Below are 26372 nucleotides of genomic sequence, written 5' to 3' on the forward strand. Positions count from 1 at the left end.
AAAAATTAAAGTGGCCAGCCCTACTGCGTTGTGTTTACCGCAGAGAGGATTTTGAGAACGGATCACATTTCACAGAATCTACAGGGGAGGAAGGATCCGTTATGGTGTAAGGAATTGATGGACACCAACATCTCGGATTGCCTATGTGTGATCCAATCCAATACCCGGTAACCGGTAGCGATATTATGGGAAAGTATAGTTTGTATCAAACTTTGTATATGCCGAATGCTGATACAACTTATCTCAGTCCCGGGTATTAGGTGGTGATAGCCCTCGCGCTGCTTCCAACGACCCGTTTCAGAATGACAGAGCTCCTTGCGGTCCAATTCCGAGGTCGCTGGGCATTGTTCGGCCCCGCCTAAACATAGAAGCAAGCATCTGAAGGAAACTCGATATACATTTAGACTTCCAAATCCCCTCAGGCAAATCAGGGATCAGTGCGTATTTAATATGAGAAAGAGATAACATGTTTCAACACTACGGATCAATTCACTGCTAGAGTGTAAACCTTCTGATGGCCGACCGACCAATCCGGAGGTGTGAGTTCGAATCCCACCTGATTCATTTTTCGTTTTTGTTCATATTCAAAGTTCAAATTCCTGATTCCAAATTTCAAAGGTACCGGCCGGGATTTGATCCCTGAACCTTCTACTTGTGAAGCAGAAGCAGTAACCATTAAGCCACGGAGCCGGTTACCAACATCTCGGATTACCTATATGGGGTCGTGCATAAACCACGTGGCCTCCTTAGGGGGGGGGGGTCCGAAATCCGACCGAAAAAAAACCATGAAAAGCCATGGGGGGGGGGGGGGGGGTCGACGGCTGACCACGTGGCCTTCCAAAAAAAATCTTTTCTAAAAAAAAAACAAAAAAATACGCGCTTTGAGTTTACTTATATGCTTACATTTTTTGTTACACTTGAAAACCATGCAATTAATGTGTTTAGAATTATTACTTATATTTCAATGTCACAATATTTTCCAATTCAATATTTAATTATATATTTCGGCAGATTCATATCAATACCTTGAGCCTGTTATTGAATGAACACTTTTCAATACTCATGTAACTACGTCTTACAAAAGTGTAAAAGCTGTTAAAAAATAAAGTGACAGTATCCAAAGTTGATATACCCGAAAAAATGCGTACCAAAATGCAAACAAAATTTCATTTTTTTTGTTGATGGTATCTTGTAGCTAAAAATGTGCTTGCAAATTTGCATTGAAAGTAGATGTAGTCTTCGATAGTTCTATTTTCGAACAGCTTAAAAAATAAATATTGCTGACAATTTTATAAGTTTTCGTAACAAGGTAAAAGACTAAATATGTATTATAAATGAAGTGTCTAAATATGATTCTCTGTGAAAAAAAAATATAATCAAAATCTTAGATCTTAGCTAATTACTGTAGCTGGTCCTATAAGTGATCGAAGAATCTTTATCGAAAGGTTTCCTTTTGACACTTAAAACAAACTCAAGATATCTCCCTCATGCAATATTTTTTTAAGTTCAAAGAAACTAAAAATCCCAATTTCAGAATTATCGCGCAAAATTTCAGTTTCAGTTGAAACGTCTAACATTAAAAATAACCAATAACGAAAAAACGAACGATACATACTTTAAGATTCACCAAAAAATTGGATGAATATTTTGGTCTAAAAGGTATTCCTTATTTCATGGATTACACAATTCGGATTGTTATATTACATAACATTTAATAAAATACACGTTTACTATCCATCGGCAAAGCTGTAGGTATTTTTTAAAAGTTTTTTTAATGTTAATAGGGACCATCTCTTGAGCCAAAGAGAAACATGGGCAAACATTTTAGAATTTTAGAGGAAAAAAAACGAGCTTCAAGCAAACATTGTTTTTGTTTCTTAATTAATTTAAAGATTTAAAAAATAGGGGCCAAAGGTGCCCATTCCTAACAAAAATTGTTTTTCTTTAAGCTGAGAAAATATACTATACTCTCAACTTCATATTTGAGATAAAACCACTCAAATATATAGACACATTAAGGGCTAAGTGAAAGACCGAGCTCCGATTTTTGTCGTTTTGTGCTTGCTACATTTCGCTCTCCCCGCGCGCTGCTCTCTCTCTCTATTCTCTCTCGCCGTCTGCACCGTGCTGCCAGCATGGCGATAGGCATATTTTTGTGCCGCATGAACGTGATACCACCACCGTGCCGTTGATTCCATATTACTTCGGATGTAAAAATCTTCAATTATTATTTCAAGAACATTGTGAAGATTTTTGTATTCCAGTACTATGAATTACAGTCGACTCTCTGGTTGTCAATATCCAAGGGACCGTCGAGGAAGAGAAGCATCAGTTTACAGAACGATGCAAAATGAAGACTCGATTGAAATTTGTTTTTTCTTGCTAACCAGCTATGGGAGCGAATCATGGCAACGTCCAGCAAACAAAAACAAATAAATGTCAAACACCCTTCAAAGCTTCGATTCTCAAAGAAAAATGTCTATGCAAGCCATGAGAAACTGAAATTATTGACAACCGGAATAGATGTTTAAAGCAATTGGAATCCAAGGGACCGTCGAGGAAGAGATCCTTCAAGCAAGAGAAAATATCGAGGAATAAAGACAATCGAAGTATGCAGTTTGAAGGGACTGAAGAATTCATCGGTACATGGAGAAATATTGATATCGAGAAGATCGACAGCCAGAGAGCTGACTGTATTACAAAAATATGTAAATACTTCAAAAAATCGTACATTGTTCGAGAACTTGATTTTAATAGCAATGACCCCCAAAGTTTTTGTTTGCATAATGTTTTATCAAGCGTTGGAATCATATTTCAAAAGCAATCTGAAGAGTTTTGTATTCAAGTACTACAAAATATTACAAAAATACGTAAAATACAGTGAAATTCAATTATTGTTCTAGAATTCAACTGTTATCGTGACGGCCCCAACAGTTTCTAGTGGCAATATGTTTCCTCAAGTATTAGATACATATTTCTGAAATAATCTGAAGAGTTTTGTATTCAAGTACTACAACATTTTACAAAAATACGTAAATACAGTAAAAAACGTACATTGTTCAAGAACCTGATTTTTATAGCAATGATTCCCAATGTTTTTGTTTGCATAATGTTTCTTCAAGCGTTGGAATCATATTTCAAAAGCAATCTGAAGAGTTTTGTATTCAAGTACTACAAAATATTACAAAAATACGTTTTATACAGTGAAATTCAAACATTGTTCTAGAATTCAACTCTTATCGTGACGGCCCCAACAGTTTCTAGTGGCAATATGTTTCCTCAAGTATTAGATACATATTTCTGAAATAATCTGAAGAGTTTTGTATTCAAGTACTACCAAATTGTACAAAAAACGTAAATACAGTTAAAAAAGTACATTGTTCGAGAACCTGATTTTTATAGTAATGACCCCAATGTTTTTGTATGAAAATATTTTCTCAAGTGTTAGAAACATATTTGTAAAATAATCTGAAGAGTTTTGTATTCAAGCACTACAAAATTTTACAAATATAAATAAATTGTTCGCTCCTCACATTGTCTTGGCGTTCTCGATTGCGAGATTCCTACTCGAAACTAGGTGTCAAAGGCTTGGTTGTTGAGGCATTTGCAAACCGCCTTTTACACCTTAGCTTCCATCCACCCCGGAATTCGACTTATGAGTTCAACAGCCTACCAGCAACTCCATCGAGACAGGACCCACGGAGACGAATTCTACACCTGGACTGAGCTAACGACCTTACCTCCAAGTTAGACCGGGGCCAACATTTACTTCCCCGTCCAACGGAAGGCGTGACCGAGATGTCATCTGGGATCGAACCCAGGCCGACTGGGTGAGAGGCAACCACGCTTATCCCTACACCACGTTCCCGGCAAAATTTTACAAAAATACGTAAATTCAGTGAAAATCCTAAAGTCCGTACTGTATGTGTGATTGATTTTTATAAAAATGACCCCCAAAGTTTTTGGTTGCCTAATGTTTCATCAAGTGTTGGAAACATATTTCAAAAACAATCTGTTTTGTATTCAAATACTACAAAATATTACAAAAATACGTAAAATATAATAAAAATTAAACATTGTTCAAGATTTCGACTTTTAACGTGACGAACCCCATAGCTTTTAGTTGCAAAATGTTTCATCAAGTATTAGATACATATTTCTAAAAAAAAACTGATGAGTTTTTTTATTCAAGTACTATAAATTATTACAAATCAGTGTTCTTGAACTCAATTTTTATCGCGATGATTTCTACATTTTTTATTTGAGCATGTTTCTTCAAATGTTTGCATCATATTTCTAGTTTTAGTTTTGTAATCAAGTACTACAAAATATTACAAAAATACGTAAATACAGTAAAAATCGTACATTGTTTGGAAACCTGATTTGTATGGCAATGACACCAAAAGTTTTTGGATTCAAAATGTTTCCTCAAGTGTTAGAAACATATTCCTAAAATAAATTGAAGAGTGTAGTAATCAAGTTCAAAAAATATTACAAAAAAAACGTAAAATAGAGTTAAAAATCAAAAATTGATCTAGAACTCGAATTTATCTTTATGAGCCCAACAGTTTTTGGTTGCAAAATATTTCATCTAGTGTTGGAAACATATTTCTAAAACAATCTGAAGAATTTTGTACTGAAATACTTTAAATTAAAACAAAAATACGTAAAATACATGAAAATCCGAAATTGTTCGAGTACTAAATTTTTATCGCAATGATCATTACTTGAAACATGTTTCTTCAAATGTGGGCATCATATTTAAAAAAAAAATCAGAAGAGTTTTGTTATCAAGTACTACAAAATATTACAAAAAATTACAAAAATATAATAAAATTCAAACATTGTTCTAGAATTCGACTTTTATCGTGACGACCCCCAAAATTCTATAGCAAAATGTTTCATCAAGTATTGGAAACATATTTCTGAAATTATGTGAAGAGTTTTGTATTCAAGTTCTACAAATTATTAAAAATATGCGTAAATACAGAAAACAATCAAATATTATTCTACAATTCGACAATTCTATACAACCCTACAATACGATGATCTCCAAATTTTTTTATTGGAGCTTATTTTGCAAATGTTTGCAACTTATTTCTAAAATATTCAAATAACAAAAAATATTACAAAAATACATAAAATACAGCAAAAATCAAACATTGTTCTAGAATTCATCTTTTATAGTGACGACCCCAACAGTTTTTAGTAGCAAAATGTGTCAGCAAGTATTAGATACATATTCCTGAAAAAAAACTGTGAGTTTTGTTTTCGAGTACTATAACTTATTACAAAACATTGTTCTAGAACTCAATTTTTATCGCGATATTCAAGTACTATAAATTGTTCCAAAATACAGTAAAAGACCAAACATTGTTCAAGATCTCGATTTTTATCGTAATTAACTCCACAATTTTTGATTGGAATATATTTTTTTAAATGTTTGCCACGTATTTCCCAAATAAAAAAAATGTTTAATTCTTTTCTATAAAGTTTAACTCACTGAGGTATAAACATATTTTTCAACTATTTATTATTGTGGGCTGGATTAGAGATCAAAGATATATTACGAACAACATATTAAGAAATATCTGATTTTTTTTTTAATTTCTCGATAATATCAGTGAAATATCGGGAAAATCTAAATAATGGCTGAAAATTTATAGTTTGCTTACTTATCCCAAAAAGAGTTATTCTCTACGAAATCAGCCGATTTCGACCTTTTTTTGTTTTTTTTTATTTGGCTCAAACTTTGTGGAGACGCTATGACCAAAGATGCTATTTTGTGTCATTGGTTCTCCCATGCAAGACCCCATACAATTTTGGCAGCTGTCCGTACTAATATTAAAAAATCTGTAACTTTTGAGTGAATTTTCTGACACCAATTCGGCAAAGTTGTAGGTATTGTTGACGACTATTGAGAAAAAATTGATACACGGAAAAAATCGCCGTTTTTTCACAAAAAATCAATTTCTTAAATATGTATTTTTAGATGTTCGAGAATTGATATGTTTTAGGAGACAAAAAACTGCAACTTTTGAGTCATAGAGAAGTATGGTTAAAAAAATTGCCGCCGAGTTATACATGTTTGGAAAATAGTGATTTTTAGAAAAAAATCGAATTTTATACAAAAAAAATGACCTAATTCATTATGTAAAATTAAATTCGCAATCAAAAAGTACATGACAATTTTTTTTATAAAGGGCTCCGTTTTCAATATAGCCACCGAAAGTTTGATTTTAGCGAAATATTTGAAGTTTCTCGATTTTTAAAAACAGTAATCATGAGTAACCAAATCTGAAAATATTTGTTTTGAAAATTCTGAAAATTTCCTATTAAATTGTCTAAAAGACGTTGAATATGGGAAGTCTGGTTGCTGAGATACAGCGGCTTAAAGAAAAAGAAACAGGAAAATTTATGTTTTCTTAGTCTCAACCCATCATTTTCGAATGTCGATATCTCAGCAACCAATTTTCCGATTTTCAATGTTAAAACATGAAACATTCGTGACATTTTCCGATCCATTCAAAAACATTGGTTGGCTCTTTTAAAACTTTAGTGTTGATTCAAAAAAATTTAAAATATTTTTTTGCAATTGATCAAAAAATTCAAGAATTTCGATTTTTCCAAAAATCTTTTTTTTTTTTTCAAAAATTCATAACTCAGCGGCAGATATTGTGACCATGGTTCTATATGGCTCAGAAGTTGCGGTTTTTGTCCCCTAAAACATATCAAAAATTCTCTAAAATCAAAAAATATATAATTTGGGTAATTGAGTTTTTGTGAAAAAAAAAAAATTAAAAAAACTGTCAATTTTTATTTTTGTGTAACTATTTTTTTTTTCAATAGTCCTCAACAACACCTACAACTTTGCCGAAGTCACCAAATTGATCTGAAAATTCACTCAAAAGTTACAGATTTTTGAATATTTACGTACCGTTTCTGTATGGACGCTGCCAAAATTTTATGGAGACTTGTATGGGTTAACCAATGACACAAAATAGCATCTTTGGTCACAGGGAAAGTCCCCACAAAGTTTAAGCCAAATCAAAAAATAAAAATAAAATCCATTTCCGGTTTTGGTAGAGAATTTCTCAAAATCGAAAGCTCAAGTTCAAAAATGGTATGTATATATTTGAAAATCTGTATCTTGGAAAGGATGTCGTTGATTGTTGGTTTATTTGAAGTAATTTTAACCTTCTTGGTCATTTTCTGCCTATCTCGGTAGGAATTGTTTAAATGATGCAAAGTCTCGAGCAAAGTTGTAAGTTATGAAAAAGAGAGTATATAGTAAAATTGGAAAACTCAAAAATAAATACTAAACTTACATAAAATCATTATTTTTTGCAAAACAAAACTTTCAACAAAAAAAAATAGCTAATGCTATGATATTTTGAAAACTAAAGATTGCAAATATATGGGCAGGCGTAAAATGCATTTTAAAACACTTTTTTCATTCAAATGTTATAACCATGGCTTGTAATTTATTAATTTTTTAATTTTTTTTATTTGTTTGCCCCGATTTTGGCCAGAGTCGAGGGACAAAAACTTTAAAAAATATTTGCAACGGCTTAATAAGATACAAAATGCCTTTTTGGTCAAATCTTCGCAATGTTCAGTCAATACAAAAAAAATATGAAAATCACTACTTTGTAATATCAGTCAATTTTGTAAAGAATTGCTCTTATACATAATCAAAATTATTGTACAACATAACAATACAACATTTACGAGTGTAAAACATTTTACTACGGTTCAAGGTTTATTTTTTTTTTCATTGCAGTGAGCCGCAAATTTTTGATACTTTTTCAGAACTATGACCTAAACTTTCTCAATAGAATACAGATCTTCCCAATCAAACTTACTAAAGCTACCTGAAACATTCCACCTTCATACTCCTTGATAAAGGAAGCCATTGATCTGGTTGACCTTCATCTCTGAATCCCGAAAAATTAGCAGTTGTTCTAGAACTTCTCAACAGAGAGTTGGTAGATGTCCTAGAACTTCTCAATAGACCATAAATCTACCCAGTGTAGGTCACTGAAGCTACCTGAAGATGTTCCAACTTCATAGTTATTGATATAAGCAGCCATTGATCAGGTTGACCTTCATATCTGAACTCCGTAGAGTTGGTAGATGTCCTAGAGCTATTCAACAGACCATGGATCTACCCACTGTAACTCACTGAAGCTACCTGAAGATGTTCCAATTTCATAGTTATTGATATAAGCAGCCATTGATCAGGTTGACCTTCATATCTGAACTCCGTAGAGTTGGAAGATGTCCTAGAACTTTTCAATAGACCATAAATCTACCCAGTGTAGCTCACTGAAGCTACCCGAAGATATTGTAACTCCATAGTCATTGATATAAGCAGCCATTGATCAGGTTGACCTTCATATCTGAACTCCGTAGAGTTGGAAGATGTCCTAGAGCTATTCAACAGACCATGGATCTACCCACTGTAACTCACTGAAGCTACCTGAAGATGTTCCAACTTCATAGTTATTGATATAAGCAGCCATTGATCAGGTTGACCTTCATATCTGAACTCCGTAGAGTTGGAAGATGTCCTAGAACTTTTCAATAGACCATAAATCTACCCAGTGTAGCTCACTGAAGCTACCCGAAGATATTGTAACTCCATAGTCATTGATATAAGCAGCCATTGATCAGGTTGACCTTCATATCTGAACTCCGTAGAGTTGGAAGATGTCCTAGAGCTATTCAACAGACCATGGATCTACCCACTGTAACTCACTGAAGCTACCTGAAGATGTTCCAACTTCATAGTTATTGATATAAGCAGCCATTGATCAGGTTGACCTTCATATCTGAACTCCGTAGAGTTGGAAGATGTCCTAGAACTTTTCAATAGACCATAAATCTACCCAGTGTAGCTCACTGAAGCTACCCGAAGATATTGTAACTCCATAGTCATTGATATAAGCAGCCATTGATCAGGTTGACCTTCATATCTGAACTCCGTAGAGTTGGAAGATGTCCTAGAACTTTTCAATAGACCATAAATCTACCCAGTGTAGCTCACTGAAGCTACCCGAAGATATTGTAACTCCATAGTCATTGATATAAGCAGCCATTGATCAGGTTGACCTTCATATCTGAACTCCGTAGAGTTGGAAGATGTCCTAGAACTTTTCAATAGACCATAAATCTACCCAGTGTAGCTCACTGAAGCTACCCGAAGATATTGTAACTCCATAGTCATTGATATAAGCAGCCATTGATCAGGTTGACCTTCATATCTGAACTCCGTAGAGTTGGAAGATGTCCTAGAGCTATTCAACAGACCATGGATCTACCCACTGTAACTCACTGAAGCTACCTGAAGATGTTCCAATTTCATAGTTATTGATATAAGCAGCCATTGATCAGGTTGACCTTCATATCTGAACTCCGTAGAGTTGGAAGATGTCCTAGAACTTTTCAATAGACCATAAATCTACCCAGTGTAGCTCACTGAAGCTACCCGAAGATATTGTAACTTTATAGTCATTGATATAAGCAGCCATTGATCAGGTTGACCTTCATATCTGAACTCCGTAGAGTTGGAAGATGTCCTAGAACTTTTCAATAGACCATAAATCTACCCAGTGTAGCTCACTGAAGCTACCCGAAGATATTGTAACTCCATAGTCATTGATATAAGCAGCCATTGATCAGGTTGACCTTCATATCTGAACTCCGTAGAGTTGGAAGATGTCCTAGAACTTTTCAATAGACCATAAATCTACCCAGTGTAGCTCACTGAAGCTACCCGAAGATATTGTAACTCCATAGTCATTGATATAAGCAGCCATTGATCAGGTTGACCTTCATATCTGAACTCCGTAGAGTTGGAAGATGTCCTAGAGCTATTCAACAGACCATGGATCTACCCACTGTAACTCACTGAAGCTACCTGAAGATGTTCCAACTTCATAGTTATTGATATAAGCAGCCATTGATCAGGTTGACCTTCATATCTGAACTCCGTAGAGTTGGAAGATGTCCTAGAGCTATTCAACAGACCATGGATCTACCCACTGTAACTCACTGAAGCTACCTGAAGATGTTCCAATTTCATAGTTATTGATATAAGCAGCCATTGATCAGGTTGACCTTCATATCTGAACTCCGTAGAGTTGGAAGATGTCCTAGAACTTTTCAATAGACCATAAATCTACCCAGTGTAGCTCACTGAAGCTACCCGAAGATATTGTAACTCCATAGTCATTGATATAAGCAGCCATTGATCAGGTTGACCTTCATATCTGAACTCCGTAGAGTTGAAAGATGTCCTAGAGCTATTCAACAGACCATGGATCTACCCACTGTAACTCACTGAAGCTACCTGAAGATGTTCCAACTTCATAGTTATTGATATAAGCAGCCATTGATCAGGTTGACCTTCATATCTGAACTCCGTAGAGTTGAAAGATGTCCTAGAGCTATTCAACAGACCATGGATCTACCCACTGTAACTCACTGAAGCTACCTGAAGATGTTCCAACTTCATAGTTATTGATATAAGCAGCCATTGATCAGGTTGACCTTCATATCTGAACTCCGTAGAGTTGGAAGATGTCCTAGAGCTATTCAACAGACCATGGATCTACCTACTGTAACTCACTGAAGCTACCTGAAGATGTTCCAACTTCATAGTTATTGATATAAGCAGCCATTGATCAGGTTGACCTTCATATCTGAACTCCGTAGAGTTGGTAGATGTCCTAGAGCTATTCAACAGACCATGGATCTACCCACTGTAACTCACTGAAGCTACCTGAAGATGTTCCAACTTCATAGTTATTGATATAAGCAGCCATTGATCAGGTTGACCTTCATATCTGAACTCCGTAGAGTTGGTAGATGTCCTAGAACTTCTCAACAGACCGTAGATCTACCACCAACTCACTGTAACCTCAGAAAAAAAAACCAACCTGATATTTCTAAATTCATAAAAAAATTAAAAAGTTTTAAAAAGTCTTTGAAAAATATCAAGAAAATATTCTGGCACCACTGCAAACGAACTGTCAGCACGCGAGCTCGAGACAAAATGAGAGAGTAGAATTCTGCGCGAATTTGTTTATGTTTTAGATATTTTTTGGGAAAAAGATAACCACTCAATTATTTTACAACTAAAGTATGACTTTATATATATCAAATTGCAGGTAATTGTTTCGACTACAAACTGTCGAGCTTAGATTTTTCAAAAACGCCTTAATTTTTTATTAAAGTTGGGAGGAAAATGAAGCAATTTTCAAGGTGTTTTAGTACCTTTTACTAAAAAGATAACCACTCAGGCTAGACTTAACCAATCTAGCTCATATTTAACCAGTAGGTGCGTAAGAATGTTGGCTACAAAATGTCGGGTCGGTTTGTTGAGAAAATGTATCGTTTTCGAGATATTTCAATTTTACTGAAAAAACTCCCAGCTGGTTCTCTTAGCCCTTAAAATAATTTTAGTTTTAAAGAATCACTTAATTTTCGAATACCGATATCAATTTGTGAAATAAATTTCAATACAATGCCGTTAAAGATCAACATAAATAAATCTCCTTAAAAAAGATGGACCCGTATTTTCAACTCGCTGGTTCTCGGGCATAACTCAACCAACCGGGACATTTTTTTGAGTGAATTTTAAGCATGTCTAGATGATCCTAAAACTTTACAGAATATAATCTGTAATTTATGCGATCAAAAACGTCGTTCCAACTTTTGCTCTATCTTTTTTTGTAAGCCCATACATCAAATTGAAATGTGGTCAAAGACAAACTTATGGGAAATTGGACGAGCTTTCCGGTAAAAATATTTTCGAGACTGAAAAATCAAGTCGGTCATATAGAAATAGCAAAAACCCATCAAAAAACCTATTTTTTCAACATTTTTATCGTGGGCTCATCTTCAAATTTTACTTTTAAACTTAAAAATCAAAAAATATCATAAAAGTGGAGAGTTTTTTTTCTTTCAGTGTATTTTTTTTCCGGAAAGCCCGTCAAATTTCCTACAAGTTTGTCTTTGACCACTTTTTGATACGATGCAACGGCTTCGAGATACAGCAATATTTAAATTACGAAATACAAAAATATTGAAAAAACACTTACGCCCTTCTCAAATGTCATTATCGAGTGTAACTGGCTCCATATATACAAAAATGGCTTATATATGCCTAGAATAACATATCTACAAAATTTCATTGAAATCTGAGAGGATCGAGAAAAAGTACCTAAAAAAATCCTGTTTTGGGCTGGAATTGCTCTATAGTTTTCCATACAAATTTTGCAGCAATAAAAATTGAAAAATCTGTATATTTTGAAGAAATTTTTGGTCGATTTGGTGTCTTCGGCAAAGGACTACACCGAAAAAAAATAAATAATAAATAGTAATTTATTTTGCTGATTTTTAATTTAACCTTTTGTGAATAAAACATGATTTGCAAAAAAAACACTATTTTTATTTTTTTTAAATTTTGTCAACTTTTCAAAAATTTCCAGAACGGGCAAAAAATCTTTGTTTGAGTTATGAATTTTTGAATCATTACTGATTTAAAAAAAATCGAAATATTGACCGCAACTTAATTTCAATTTAATTTTTCGATGTAAAATCGAATTTGCAATCTAAAAGTACATAAGTGAAATTTTCACAAAGTGCACCGTTTTCAAGTTATAGCTATTTTTAGGTAACTTTTTTAAAAATAGTTGCAGTTATTAATTTAAAAAAAAATTAGTGCCCATGTTTGCCCACTTTTGAAAAAATATTTTTGAAGTGCTGAGAAAATTCTTTATATTTTGCTTTTTTGATCTTTGTTGCTGAGATGTTGCCATGCAAAGATTTAAAAACAGAAAAATGGATGTTTACTAAGTCTCACCCAAACAACCCATAATTTTCTTATGTCGATATCTCAGCAACTAATGGTGTGATTTCGTGAAATTTGCCGATCTTCTCGAAATCAATATTTTCAAAAAAATTAAATTAAGACTAACATTTCAAAAGGTCGAAATATTGAATGTTTGTCCCTGTCTCTGATTCTTGTATGGAGAAAAAAATTACAAAGCTCGATTTTTTTGGACACACTGAATCATTGGAATCAATCATGCTTAATTAAAAAGAAATGTTGGTTTAGTTTGGATTTTTATGAATGTTTGGAATGAAATAAATATTAACTGGGAGCTTTCATAACTAGATATTTTCCTTAAAATAAAATGAAAATATTTTTTTCCTGAAACAAAACTTTTTACTTTTTCATTTATTAATTTTGATTTTATGAAAATATTTAAAAGCGCATTTTAATTGAATCATGAATGCTGTTTAATAACAAAATAGCTTTAATTCCTAAAGCATATTTATTCTGGATGCAATTAATTGCACTGCAATTCCATAATTTTGAATACATATGTTTTACAAATTTGCTTGTTTTGTTGAGGGTTTTTTTTTACTTTCTGTACCATTTCAATAAATTGTTATACTGTTATTATTTACCTTAAACTTTGTGATGTCATACTTTTTTCACACTTTTAAGTAAATTTCTGTTTTTTATATATATTATTGAATTGGTTTTAATGGTGATACAGCACCTACACAAATTAAAATGTTTTTTATTTGACCCAGTGTTACCCCCCCTCTAAAGGTTTGAGTTTGAGTTAATTTTAAAACGATTGGCATTTATGAACGGTGTGATTATACTAGGCATATTCTGGGAAAATGTTGGTAAATCATTCAGGAACATTTCCCAACATTAATATTTATTTCAATATAATTTGAAATGTGTTTATTGTGTTGAAATAACAACAGTAATATCGTTTTTTGACCAAAAGTCACCACCACTGACAGTATATCATTTGTGGATAAATTTTTTTGAAATCTATACTTATTTTGTTTTTTTTTTTAAACATTTTTCACCTGCGAGGAAAAAGCCTCGTGGCCATATAGGGGGGGGGGTTGGCGTGAAACCACGAAAAACCATGAGGGGGGAGGGGGGGGGGGTCAAAAATTCTCGAAAAAAAGGCCACGTGGTTTATGCACGACCCCTATTTTAAAAATTATAAAGATATTTTGAGCACCGTGGTTATGATAATACAAAACCACTCGAATTCTTAAAACAACAGCAGAGTTTTAATGCCATATCGGTTAGGCCGAGGTTTAGCCCTCTTTTTGTTAATATCAATCAGTGTGTTTTTGTTTCTATCTTAACTGACTTTATTCAGATCCACTTAAAAGATAGTGATAATCTACACAGCAGTTACCCCCTAAGCCGTGGTTCATCAAGCACGCGAAACCTCGATGACTCATCGCGCTGAGATTCACGCGCGCGGTGGAACAACGGCTCCGGCCGTGACTTTCTCCAAATTACCTGCCACCACGGTCGGTCGGTCATGCTGCTGTGTGCATTCAGTTTGGCGTGTAGTCGCGAGACTGCCGCGTGTCGATGGTGCACTTTTAACCGTGTTTGAACCGTTATAAACACAGCTCGTGGGGGTCGCTTGGAATTGTTTTTTTGGTAGGAAAAAAGTCAGCTGTTGTTTTGCAAATTAAATATTTTGGAGATATATTGTTTAATCATGTTGATTTGGTTGTTCATCAACAAATTGATGAATCTACCCTGAATCTATCAGCTGATGATCACTAACTTTTAAATATAGCTCTTATCTTTAGGATTGTTAATGGTTACTTGAATCTTTGTCAACTTGAATTAGTATGGATTAATGTCAAGTATCGGTATTTGACTGTAGTAATACGTTGTTTAAGCTGTAAAAGAGTTGGTCTCTTTTCATTTTCCTCTATGTTTGACTCATTGCAAGCTTCATTTCAACTCCGGTGGCTCATTTCACAGTCTGTTTAGTTTCAAATTGAATCAGACGCGAATCGGTCAGAGCTCGGGTTTTGCAATTACACAGGTTGTGCGGTACATCGTTTCCTGTGTTTTCAAAGTGATTTTTTGTTTACCTATTTGTAACGTTTACCTCTTTCTCCATCTCTTCCAGCAGGCAACAACCTCTCCGCAGACGCGCCGGTATTCGTGCCCAAGAAGCCCTCCCCGCCGCAGCAGCAGCAGCCTCAGTACGGCGGTGGTCACCACTCGCGGTTCCGAGGGGACAACGGCGGAGGAGGGAGTGGCGGAGGCGGAGGACCGTACGGCGGAGGATCGATGCCACACTTTGGCCACGAAGGTGCCTCGAACGGCGGACCAGCGATGGTCAACGGCGGCGGCACGGACATAATCGCCAAAACGAACCTCAACGATCGGCTTCGGAATCTGCAGATCAACGGGCCGGGCCCGGCGATGGGACATCACAGCTATGGCGATAATAAGGATGTGAGTAGATTGGATCGGTTTTGGTTCGATTTTATTTAAGAGTGCGTTGTTTTTTGGGCGAGTTGGACGATAGGGTACTTTTTCGGATATTGACGGAAATCTCTAACAAGCTGAGCACAAAATGGTTAAAGTTGGACTAAGGATGAAAACTATTACGGTAGCTCGTGACTTTGGTGACTGAGATATTGTAAATATATTGATCAATAGAGATGGACCATTAATGTTAAAGAGATGAAAAATAGCATGGATGCGGTTATGACACAAATCTTGCCTATTTTATATTGAATTAACAGACTCTAAGTGTGTGCTCATGTGACTTGGTACCGATGGCCATTCAAAAAGTGTAGGCAAATTTGTTAACCGTTATTGCGCCGTTTGTTTTTCATTTGGAATGAATTTATTAAAATCGCTATGACGTAAGAGCGGGAAATGGTAAAATACTCGAAGCAAAGAATAAAGCAAAAGGAAGCTTGTAAATGCAACTAGTGACATAAATTTTGCAACGAGTTTTACGCAACATTTGTTTTGGCAACAACAGTTGATTTGGATTTTTTAGTGATGCGTTTTTTCCGGTATTTGCCATCAAAATGAGAATCAAACTCCAAAAGTATAACTTTTCGATACTAGTACTAAAAAGTTGAACTTTTCAGCACTTATCTTGGGGAAATGCATGTATTTCCAATTTCCATCAGACCCTGAAAACTGTGAGAATCGGTAATCGAAATTAAAAAAAAGTTTAAAGGGTATTTATGGATGGCCCAAATTGAATTTAACTAACACAGTAGATCTAATTTAAAAGAGCACAATCCATGAACATAAGTGAACAATCTGGCAAAAACTGGCAGAAGAAAATTTGCCAAATGAGCAATTCTCTACCAAAACCGGAAATGGATTTTATTTGTATTTTTTATTTGACTTAAACTTTGTGGGGGCCTTCCCTATGACCAAATAAGCGATTTTGCGTCATTGGTTCATCCATACAAGTCTCCATACAATTTTGGCTGCTGTCCATACAAAAATGGTATGTAAATATTCAAACAGCTGTAACTTTTGAGTGAATTTTCTGATCAATTTGGTGTCTTCGGCGAAGTTGTAGGTATTGTTGAGGACTTTTGAGAAAAAAATAGGTACACGGAAAAAATTTGCAGATTTTTAAACAAACATTTTTTAAAAAAAATCTCAATTCCCCAAAATACGTATTTTTTGATTTTCGAGATTTTTTGATATGTTTTAGGGGACCATAGAGAAACATGGTCAAAAATCTGCCGCCGAGTCATGAATTTTTGAAAAAATAGTGATTTTTGGAAAAAATCGAAGTTTCATGCAAAAACAAATTTGAAATTATTTTTTTTGCAATTCCGTCGTGAAACTACTTACTTTTCCTGTCATTCTTGAACGACGAAATAGCCTACTTTTCTGTACCAAAAATAACAGAATCGAATATCAACACTTTTCAGCACTTGTTTCGAAAAGTAACACTTTTCAAAATTTTTTTGATTTAAACGATTTATTGACAAAATACATGAAAATTTGACATAAAATTTCACTCAGTGTGTCTTTTTTGGAATTGCAAAAAATGTTGTATGGAACTCGCTACAAAACATTATTTTTTCAGCACTCTTCGTATTTATCCAACTCGGTGAACCTCGTTGGATAAATGTACGACTCGTGCTGAATAAATCCTCTTTTTCCAACTTGTTGCATAAACTACTATTTAATGCAAAATTGAATTTGCATTTTCAAGATATAGCCACCGAAAGTTTGATTTTAGCGAAATATTTGCAGTTTTTCAATTTTAAAAAATAGTGACCATGAAACACGAAAATTGAAGTTTTCTTAATCTCACCAAAATAACCCACCATTTTCTAATGACCATTTCTCAGCAAATAATGGTTCGATTTTCATGAAAAAATCGTGAAGTTTTCCGATCTATTCGAAAAAAATATTTTGAATTTTTTTTAAATCAAGACTAGCATTTTAAATGGGCGTAATATTCAATGTTTGGCTCAAATGTTTTAAGAATGTTTCATGTATTAACATTGGTAATCGGACCATTAGTTGCTGAGATATCGTCATTAGAAAATGGTGGGTTATTTTGGTGAGATCAACAGTCTGGACCCGAAGCCTGATTTTCCTGTTACATTCTTATTGGAATTCCATATGCACTGTAACGGGAACTGCAGGCACCGGGTCCTGACTATTAAGAAAACTTCAATTTTCGTGTTTCTTTTTCTTAAAGCGGCTCTATCTCAGCAACCCGAGATCCAATCTTCAATGTCTCTTAGGCAATTTTATAGCAAATTTTCTGAACTTCTCAAAAAAATTTTTTTTTTTGAAATGGTCACTAATGGTCACTATTTTTAAAATTGGAAGACTGCAAATATTTCGCTAAAATCAAACTTTCGGCGGCTATATCATGAAAACGGAGCCCTTTATCAAAAAATCTGTGAAGTGCTTTTCGATTGCAAATTCAATTTTGCATTAAAAAATAATGTCAATCTTGTTTTTGCATAAAACTTCGATTTTTTCCAAAAATCACTGTTTTTTTTTTCAAAAATTCATAACTCGGTGGCAGATTTTTTGACCATGTTTCACATGGCTCAAAAGTTGCGGATTTTTGTCCCCTAAAACATATCAAAAAAATATCGAAAATCAAAAAAATACGTATGTGTGTGTGTGTGTGCAACCATCCAAACGGGACCACGCGGTCGCTTCTTACAAATTGAGTTGTTTCCATGTATTTTTAGATCTACATTCTATACATGCAAATAACTCGCATAGGCATTTGGAAGATGTTAGCTCTGCCGAGCTTCGGTGACCCATTTCTACGCTGGCTAGCCGAGCGCGAGGTACTTCAGCTTTATCGACAAGCCCCGCCCTGAAGAACGTTTGCATCAATCGGATTCAAACGTTATTTAGAACTTCCGAACCCTTGTCAAATGGACAAGGACCCAGCGCGTATATAGTTGATAGTAACAGTATTCCTAATTCCAGTCATAGCTCACCAAGTGGTTAGCATTTTTGCTTACCAATTCAAAGGACGGGGGATCGAACCCCACCTCGAGCGACTTTGATTTTTCGTTCTCATTCATTATTTCAAGTATTTCTAAATCTTAAACTTTCTCGTTGGGAGCAGATGGGCATCAAACCCAGGACCATTCGCTTACAAAGCGAACATCGTAACCAGTCAGCCACAGCCGCTCCTTAGTAAGATAGGCGTAGTTGTCTTACACGAAAACCCCCGATTACGCTCAGGCGTTACGCTTTGTATTTCGTCGATTTCTCTGAAACGACGCAACATTTTTGCAATCTTTTTAAAGCAATTTATACGTCTTGTGCAGATCTACAAATTGATTTCAAAAGATTGTAGAAACATTACACTGTTTTCGAGAAATCAACCTAACAAAAAGCGTAACGTCTGAGCGTAATCGGGGGTTTTAGTGTAATTGGATTGTATGGATGTTAGAGTAGATGAAAGAGTTATTTGATCAAAATTATGGAAAGCTCTCACCAAAAACACGAAATATTCAACAGCTTGATTCCAATCTTCTTGCCACGTTCTTCTTGAATCATCAGCAAGAAGAATCATCAGTAGAATTCCCAGGAGCGGACCTGGTACCGATACACGACTTTGAAGTAATCGAACGATGATTACCACCCACACCTTCTTCCTCGATGCTCCAGCAACGCTTGAATTAACTTTAATTCGCGATTGTTGTTCCTGCCTTTTTTGCTTTCGTTGATGTGGAAGTTGAATTTCTTATGTTCTTATCGCTTATAATTGTAACAAGACCTTCAAATTTTAACTAATTCAACAAATTTTAAAGAAAATTTTAAGACGATCAGAAAGTAAAAAATGACAGCAAACAAAAAAACGCGTCCGACCCCAGGCACAGCTTGCTTCGATCTCCGAAAATCAAAAAAATACGTATTTTGGGAAATTGAGTTTTAGTGAAAAAAAAGTTGATAAAAAAAATTTAAAATACAAGTAAAATTGTATTAAAATATTTTATTTTCGCTTTTTTAAAACACTTTTCTTGCGATTTTTCGTAACTATCATGTCATGTAAAAAATAAGCGGTTCTGTTGTTAATTGAAGCTTAATTTTTATTTGAGTACACCTGGCTAAAGGCGGTTTCAAAAACTCCCAAAAAGCAACAAAAGAATAAACATAAAAAACTCCATAAATAAATGGTCCTTTTTTTAATTTAACTACTTTTTCTGTCGTTTTATAATGACGAAATGGCCTGCTTTTCGTCAACAAAAATAACTTGTTTCGTTTTACTAAAAAATCGTTCTCAAAATAGTTGTTTTTTGGAATTGCAAAAAATGCTGTTAGCTACTTTTGGCACAATGTACTTCCGAATTTAAAACCACGACTAAAATTTCAAATTTTAAAGCCATCAAAAAATGTTCATATTTTGATTCTATTTAGGGCAGCGAATGACCAAGATGGTTAAAGCTGCCACAAATAAATGAATTAACAAAAAAAAAAAAAAACATTCAATTATCTCCGGATTGGATAAGCCGATTTGGACCGTTTTGGTTTCATTCGATCCGCCTGGGGTACCGTTAGACCTCAGTTAAAATTATGAAGCATGGAAAAGTAATTAGTTATGGTAAAAAAACGTTTTTGGTTAAAAAATCTAGTCTAGTTATATTTTTAGAAAGGTAGGGGAAATATACCCTTTCTATTCATCATATGGAGAGTTTCATGCTCGATTAAAGCTCCAAAAATACTATTTAGGCTATAAACACGCAAATTTATGCACTGCCTCAAGTAAGCACGTAAATTTATGCTACTTACTTGCCAAAAAGATCAAATTTAATGCACTTTTGACCATTATTTCTATTTTGTGAGACCATTTCTCATCATTTTGTTGGCACATACACATCCACACCCAAGATGAGAGCTTAACTACTTAACGAAAGTCACCATCAATATCTTTTCACTTGCGCTAACGTTTTCAAAGCGCTTAAGTTTTGAAATTGCTTTCAACTGCCGGCAACATGTTCTTTTGAACATTAGTTAGTCACTTACATGAAAAATAATCCCGAAACGTGTAAATATTTAGCACGCGCCATCAAAAAAACAAACGCGCCAAGTCTTTTGACGTTTGACTTTTGACGACCCATTCCAATCGAAGGCGGAAGAAAACCGAGCGAGAAGCGAAGGCAAATAAAGAACAAAGGGTGGCCACCAAAACCACCAGCAGCGCCTGTTGGAGTGAGACAGTGATGCCAGGAAACTTGCTCTATAAATGAAACTTTTCGTGAGTGTTCGCTTAAAATTTTGTCAATTTTGGCAGCACTAAGCAGACCCAAAAGAACGCTGGAAGAAAAAAAAAGAACTAGGCTGAAAATAGGAAAATGGGCGTGGCCCAATGCACTCGACTGATTAGAATCCATTTGGGAAATATATTTTTTTAAATGCTTATAAAAGGAATAAAATAACTTATAATTAAAGTGAAAAAAAAAAAAACAAAAAAGTTCCCAAAAAGTGCTCTACTCGTTGGTGTACTTAGTTTTAGTAAATTTCAAGCAACACTCCAGATTATCCATCATCATTTAAACACGACCGCTTATTAGGCTTAAAATGGGTATATTTCCCCTAACTTTTATTTTTTTTTATTTGTTTTTAGTAGACACAGGGTTGTTACGGACGGCGCGGATCGCGCGGATCTGGATATTTTTTTAGGAATTAAATAAATTCAATCATTTTCTTTGAGTGCAAAAACATCAATTTCTAAGAAGTTGTTAATGAAGAAAATTTTCTTCTAAAAATTATTGATTTTTTTTTTTCTTAATATGAAACTTCGAAATAATCTTCAAGGAGCGATTTTTTTAAATGTATTGAGATTTGTTATATAAATCAAACATAACATTACAACTCATTATTTTTAAAACATCTGCTTAACAACCCGTATTAATAACAATTTTATTAAAATCAAAATAACAAAATTCGAAAAATTACAGAATTTTAAAAATTTGAAGCTAAAAAATGAAATTTTAATTTTTTTGGTTTATTAAAAAAATTAAAAATTCTGTTGCCACTCTGATTCAGGTAGAATTGATTCTACTCCCGATTATCACAACATGACGAAATCCAATTCGCAATCTGTTAAAATCTCCGTCTAAAAGCGAAATGTAATGTTAAAATTTAAAAAAATAGGAAATCTGGATTTCAGCACTTTGAAATTTCAGAATTTACATACGGAAATAATAAAAAAATAGAATTTATTATTTAAAATTGTCAAAACTTACAGACTCAAAAAACGTAAAAGAGTACGAATTTTCAAATTGAAAAATTTCGAAAATATTAGAATTGATTTTTATTTTATTATTTTTTTTATTTTTTAAGATAGTTTATTATTTTTAAATTATTAATTTGTTAAATTTATTAAATTATTAAATTGTTAAATTATTAAATTATTAAATCATTAAATTATTAAATTATTAAATTTTTAAATGTTTAAATTTTTAAATTTTTAAATTTTTAAATTTTTAAATTTTTAAATTTTTAAATCATTAAATTATTAAATTTTTAATTTATTAAATTATTAAATTATTGAATTATTAAATTATTAAATTATTAAATTATTAAATTATTAAATTATTAAATTATTAAATTAATAAATTATTAAATTATTAAATTATTAAATTATTAAATTATTAAATTATTAAATTATTAAATTATTAAATTATTAAATTATTAAATTATTAAATTATTAAATTATTAAATTATTAAATTATTAAATTATTAAATTATTAAATTATTAAATTATTAAATTATTAAATTATTAAATTATTAAATTATTAAATTATTAAATTATTAAATTATTAAATTATTAAATTATTAAATTATTAAATTATTAAATTATTAAATTATTAAATTATTAAATTATTAAATTATTAAATTATTAAATTATTAAATTATTAAATTATTAAATTATTAAATTATTAAATTATTAAATTATTAAATTATTAAATTATTAAATTATTAAATTATTAAATTATTAAATTATTAAATTATTAAATTATTAAATTATTAAATTATTAAATTATTAAATTATTAAATTATTAATTTATTAAATTATTAAATTATTAAATTATTGAATCATTAAATTATTTAATTATTTAATTATTTAATTATTTAATTATTAAATTATTAAATTATTAAATAATTCCCTGGGCTTTGTCATAATGAGTGTCATAGGTTTGATGCTTGTTTGGCAAAGAGTATGATTTGATTCGATGTGGAATTAAAATCGAAGTGTTCAGTATATTGCTGAAGCTTCCATTTTTACACATGGACACCACTTCATGCTGCGAGAACCCACTTTGGCGTAGTCTCAGGGCTTAATCGATGGCCGGTAAGCTGTCATCGAGACAAGGAGGTTCTCTGATAGTGGAAATATCACATTTGTACAATGAACCGCTACATATGTGATTTTTCCCTATCTTAATATGGGTGTCAGGTTAGGATGCGGGTTTAAAAAATAGTGTTTGTAGAATTTAGGATTTTAACTATAAATATCAACCTTTTATACTTTGCCTTTAGTTATTTAGGGACAAAATTAGTAACAGTGAATTTAGTAATTCTATCAGAATCGGTGATTTTCATTCAAGTAGCATAAAAACCATTCTGATTTGTCAAAATTTCCATAGAGTCTCGATCAATCAATAGTGAAATGATATCGGACTAAATTCGTTGATCTGTTGAACTAACGGTTGTCGGATTATGATTGAATCGACCATTGTTGCGAATCGAGGATCTACTGGAATTCTGACGAACAAATGGTCGTCTCTTTTTCAATTCACGACTTGTAAAATATCAACTGTTATTTTTTTTTTGTTTTTTTAAAAGAAGCCAGACAGGTTTTAAAACAAACGTTTTTTACGTTAATAATTAAAATGTCGGGGATTTGAGATAAGAGTAGCTTTCGGATAGGTTGCTTTAAATCTTGTATTCAATTCAAGTTAGGTAGTTATCCGCAAATGAATATTTGGACTTATATGAATAATTGAACATTTTGGACTTATGAATAACACACAACTGTGCATTTATTCTAGAGTCAGATCCATACAGCGTCAGTGTTTATTTGGTCGAAGTGTACTAATTCATTGGCAGATCTGATTCTAGTTGTAATGTACGACAAGACTACTGACGGACGTGACAGGACGAGGGCCCAGTTTAGAGGTTTCGACATCAACGGATCACCCTCCCAAAAAAAAAAAAAATTAAATTATTAAATAATTAAATTATTAAATTATTAAATTATTAAATTATAAAGTTAATAAATTATTAAATTATTAAATTATTAAATTATGAAATTATGAAATTATGAAATTATGAAATTATGAAATTATGAAATTATTTAATTATTTAATTATTAAATTATTAAATTATTTTGAAGTTATAATTTTGTTTAGAGAAATTTAGAGAAAAAAATAATAAAAATTTTGTGTTTCGATTTTCCAGAGTAAAATTTTGGCGAGAATTATCAAGTACAAAATCCCTAGATTTTTTTATATGGTGATTTATTTCATGGTTTTAATTTTTTTTAATTTTTGAATTTATTTTTTTTCTGAATTTGTTTTCAAAGCAACGATTTTTAAAGTGTTACAAAAAATGCTAATAATGTTTCAGAAATGGCAAAAAAGGTTCCACTTGGTGCAAGTGGGATATGAATCCACAACTGATCAGCGGTACTGATCCAAATGCTTTCTGTATTATTCTTTATTCGTTTAAAATTTCATTCATTATGTTTTTTATATAGCGCGGATTTCGCGTGGATTGGGTTTTGGGGTCGGCGCGGATCTGGCGCGGATTTTTTTCGACTTTTCCGTAACAACCCTGTAGACCAAAAGTGTCAATTTTGAACTATAGGGTAAAGTAAGGGTGCGGTTTGTTCTTTGTAGATATTGCATTTAATCATCTGGAGCGACGAAATTTATTTTTTTTAACGACCATTCTAATACTTTTAAGAGCATTCCATCGATATACATACTTTATTCAGAAAATGACTAGCTGAAGAGTGAAATTGGATGTCATACATTTTTTTTGAAACATGACGAAAATTGCAGAGTTTTGAAAGAATGAATGATCTTTGATTTCAAAAGCACACACACTGAATTATTAAATTATTTTTAGCCGAGATGGACAATGCGATAGGCATATAAATTATATATTTATCCTTACCTTACTAATCCTGTATCTATATTATTATATATCGTTACTATCGTTTCTCTACTTTTCTGTACACAAAAAAAAAACCAAAACCTCCACCACTCTTTACGCACTATCTGCGAATGTTCCTAAAACTGCACGCGGATCATTACTAAACGTGGCCTGCACTGAACAAAAAAAAAACCACCAACCACAAAACCCACACGAAATGATCCGAAATTGACACGGCACACGGCTCGCGGCGCGCAGATACGTAACTCCTACAACCACCATCACCAGCAGCCACAATTCCCGAACCAGCACTACCCTCAGCAGCAGCGAATGGCGCCCCACCAGCAGCAGCAGCAGCAGCCGCAGATTCCGGGCCTGCACCACCAGGGCGGTTTCCCGGGTGGCTTTCCGGTGACTGGCATGGGTTACTCGTCGACGGCGCTCAACAATCACCTGCACCATCCGATCCTGGGTGGAATGGCCTCGGCCATGGATAATCGTGGCGGTGGAGGAGGTGGTGGCGGCGGCGGAGGTGGCAAGAACAATTCCGCCGTCCGGAACCGGCTGCAGAATGCGCAGCAAAATGCCCAGCAGATGCATCACCATCAGCAGCATCAGCAGCAGCACCACCAGCAGAATCACTATCAGAACCAGAACCACCACGGCGGAAATCGGCACAACAACCACAACAATCATCACGGAGGCGGTGGTGGTGGTGGCCACGGCCACGGCATGGGCAACGATTACGGCGGCGGGCCGGATGGCGATGCGGAACAGGTAGAGGAGACAATCAAAAAACAATTAAGAGTTCATTCCACCTTCACCAGCATTCCATCTTGTTTTGCACGAGCTGCACGAGATTCTGTTCCGTTTTGGAAGCATGCTTTTATCATCTATAGCTAATCCGGGGTTCCCTCCAAATATGCTTGCCGGAAGTTTACACCTCTGTTACCGTTGCTCACTAACCATGTACCATATGTTGTGTTGCTTTGTAGTTTGGCTTGACCCTAGGTTAAGAACCTTCCCCAGCAAAAAAAAAACATCCTCGGCGTGTGTCCTCGTCCGCTTTCATGTAGGTTCGGTTTGCCCTCTCTGGTAGATCCTCCCAACGGCAAATTTGTTCATCGTTTTGTCCTTGATCAATCATCCACTAAATAATTTCTCATTCGTCCCAACACCCCAGATCACGGAGAGCGAAACGATGGCGCTGGACTACCTGACCGAGGTGATTGCCGAGCTGTACGACAACCCGGGCATGTTCGAGAACATCCAGCGAAAGCTGAAGGCCACCTTCGTCGAGTTCCGGGGCAACAACTTTGTGCTGAGCAACGCCGTCGAGATGATCTTTGAGCAGGTTAGCCTGTGTGTGTGACGAGTTCAACAAACAATCCGTTCTAACGAATCCAACTCTCAAATTGCAGTCAATCAAGGAGCAAAACTTCCGCTACATGGGCGCCCGCCTCTGCCAGCTGCTGGACAGCCTGGACGACAGTCCGTCGAGCGTGCTGCGGCAGCTGCTGAGCATGAAGATGGAGCACCAGCAGAGCGAGCTGCTCATCTACCTGCAGCAGGAGCAGATCAAGGTGCGCGGCACCACGCTCTTCCTGGCCGAGCTGTACATGCAGCTGCGGAAACCGCACGTAAGTTTGCTTTTTGTTACGAAATTCAACTGCAATGTTTTACATTATGATCAGATACAAAGCATAAGCATAAGCATAAGCATAAGCATAGGTGCCCACCCGCAGTTACTACTCCGTTATTGACCAGGACCTCCAGAAGTTACATCCACGAGCCGTGGAAGATAAGTGGGAGCTATCTTTCCTCGCTTCGCAACTTCTCAAAGGCCCCTATCATGCTGATCAATACCGGCGCCGGC

The 26372-nt window shown here is 34.2% G+C and overlaps 1 protein-coding gene across 4 annotated transcripts in view; it reads left to right on the forward strand.

Annotated features, from left to right (window-relative positions):
- Positions 1–26372, forward strand: part of LOC6046757 — a 44559-nt gene that overhangs the window by 8053 nt on the left and 10134 nt on the right. For 3 of the 4 annotated variants that reach the window (XM_038253140.1, XM_038253142.1, XM_038253143.1), the window contains exons 3-6: positions 14985–15316; positions 24755–25273; positions 25680–25850; positions 25918–26136. In XM_038253140.1, coding sequence (XP_038109068.1) covers positions 14985–15316; positions 24755–25273; positions 25680–25850; positions 25918–26136 — 1241 coding nt within the window. The remainder of the gene's footprint in view (positions 1–14984; positions 15317–24754; positions 25274–25679; positions 25851–25917; positions 26137–26372) is intronic. The other variant, XM_038253144.1, reaches the window with a different exon arrangement.

Source organism: Culex quinquefasciatus, chromosome 2 (genome assembly GCF_015732765.1).
Source record: "Culex quinquefasciatus strain JHB chromosome 2, VPISU_Cqui_1.0_pri_paternal, whole genome shotgun sequence".
In the NCBI taxonomy this organism is placed as follows: domain Eukaryota; kingdom Metazoa; phylum Arthropoda; class Insecta; order Diptera; family Culicidae; genus Culex; species Culex quinquefasciatus.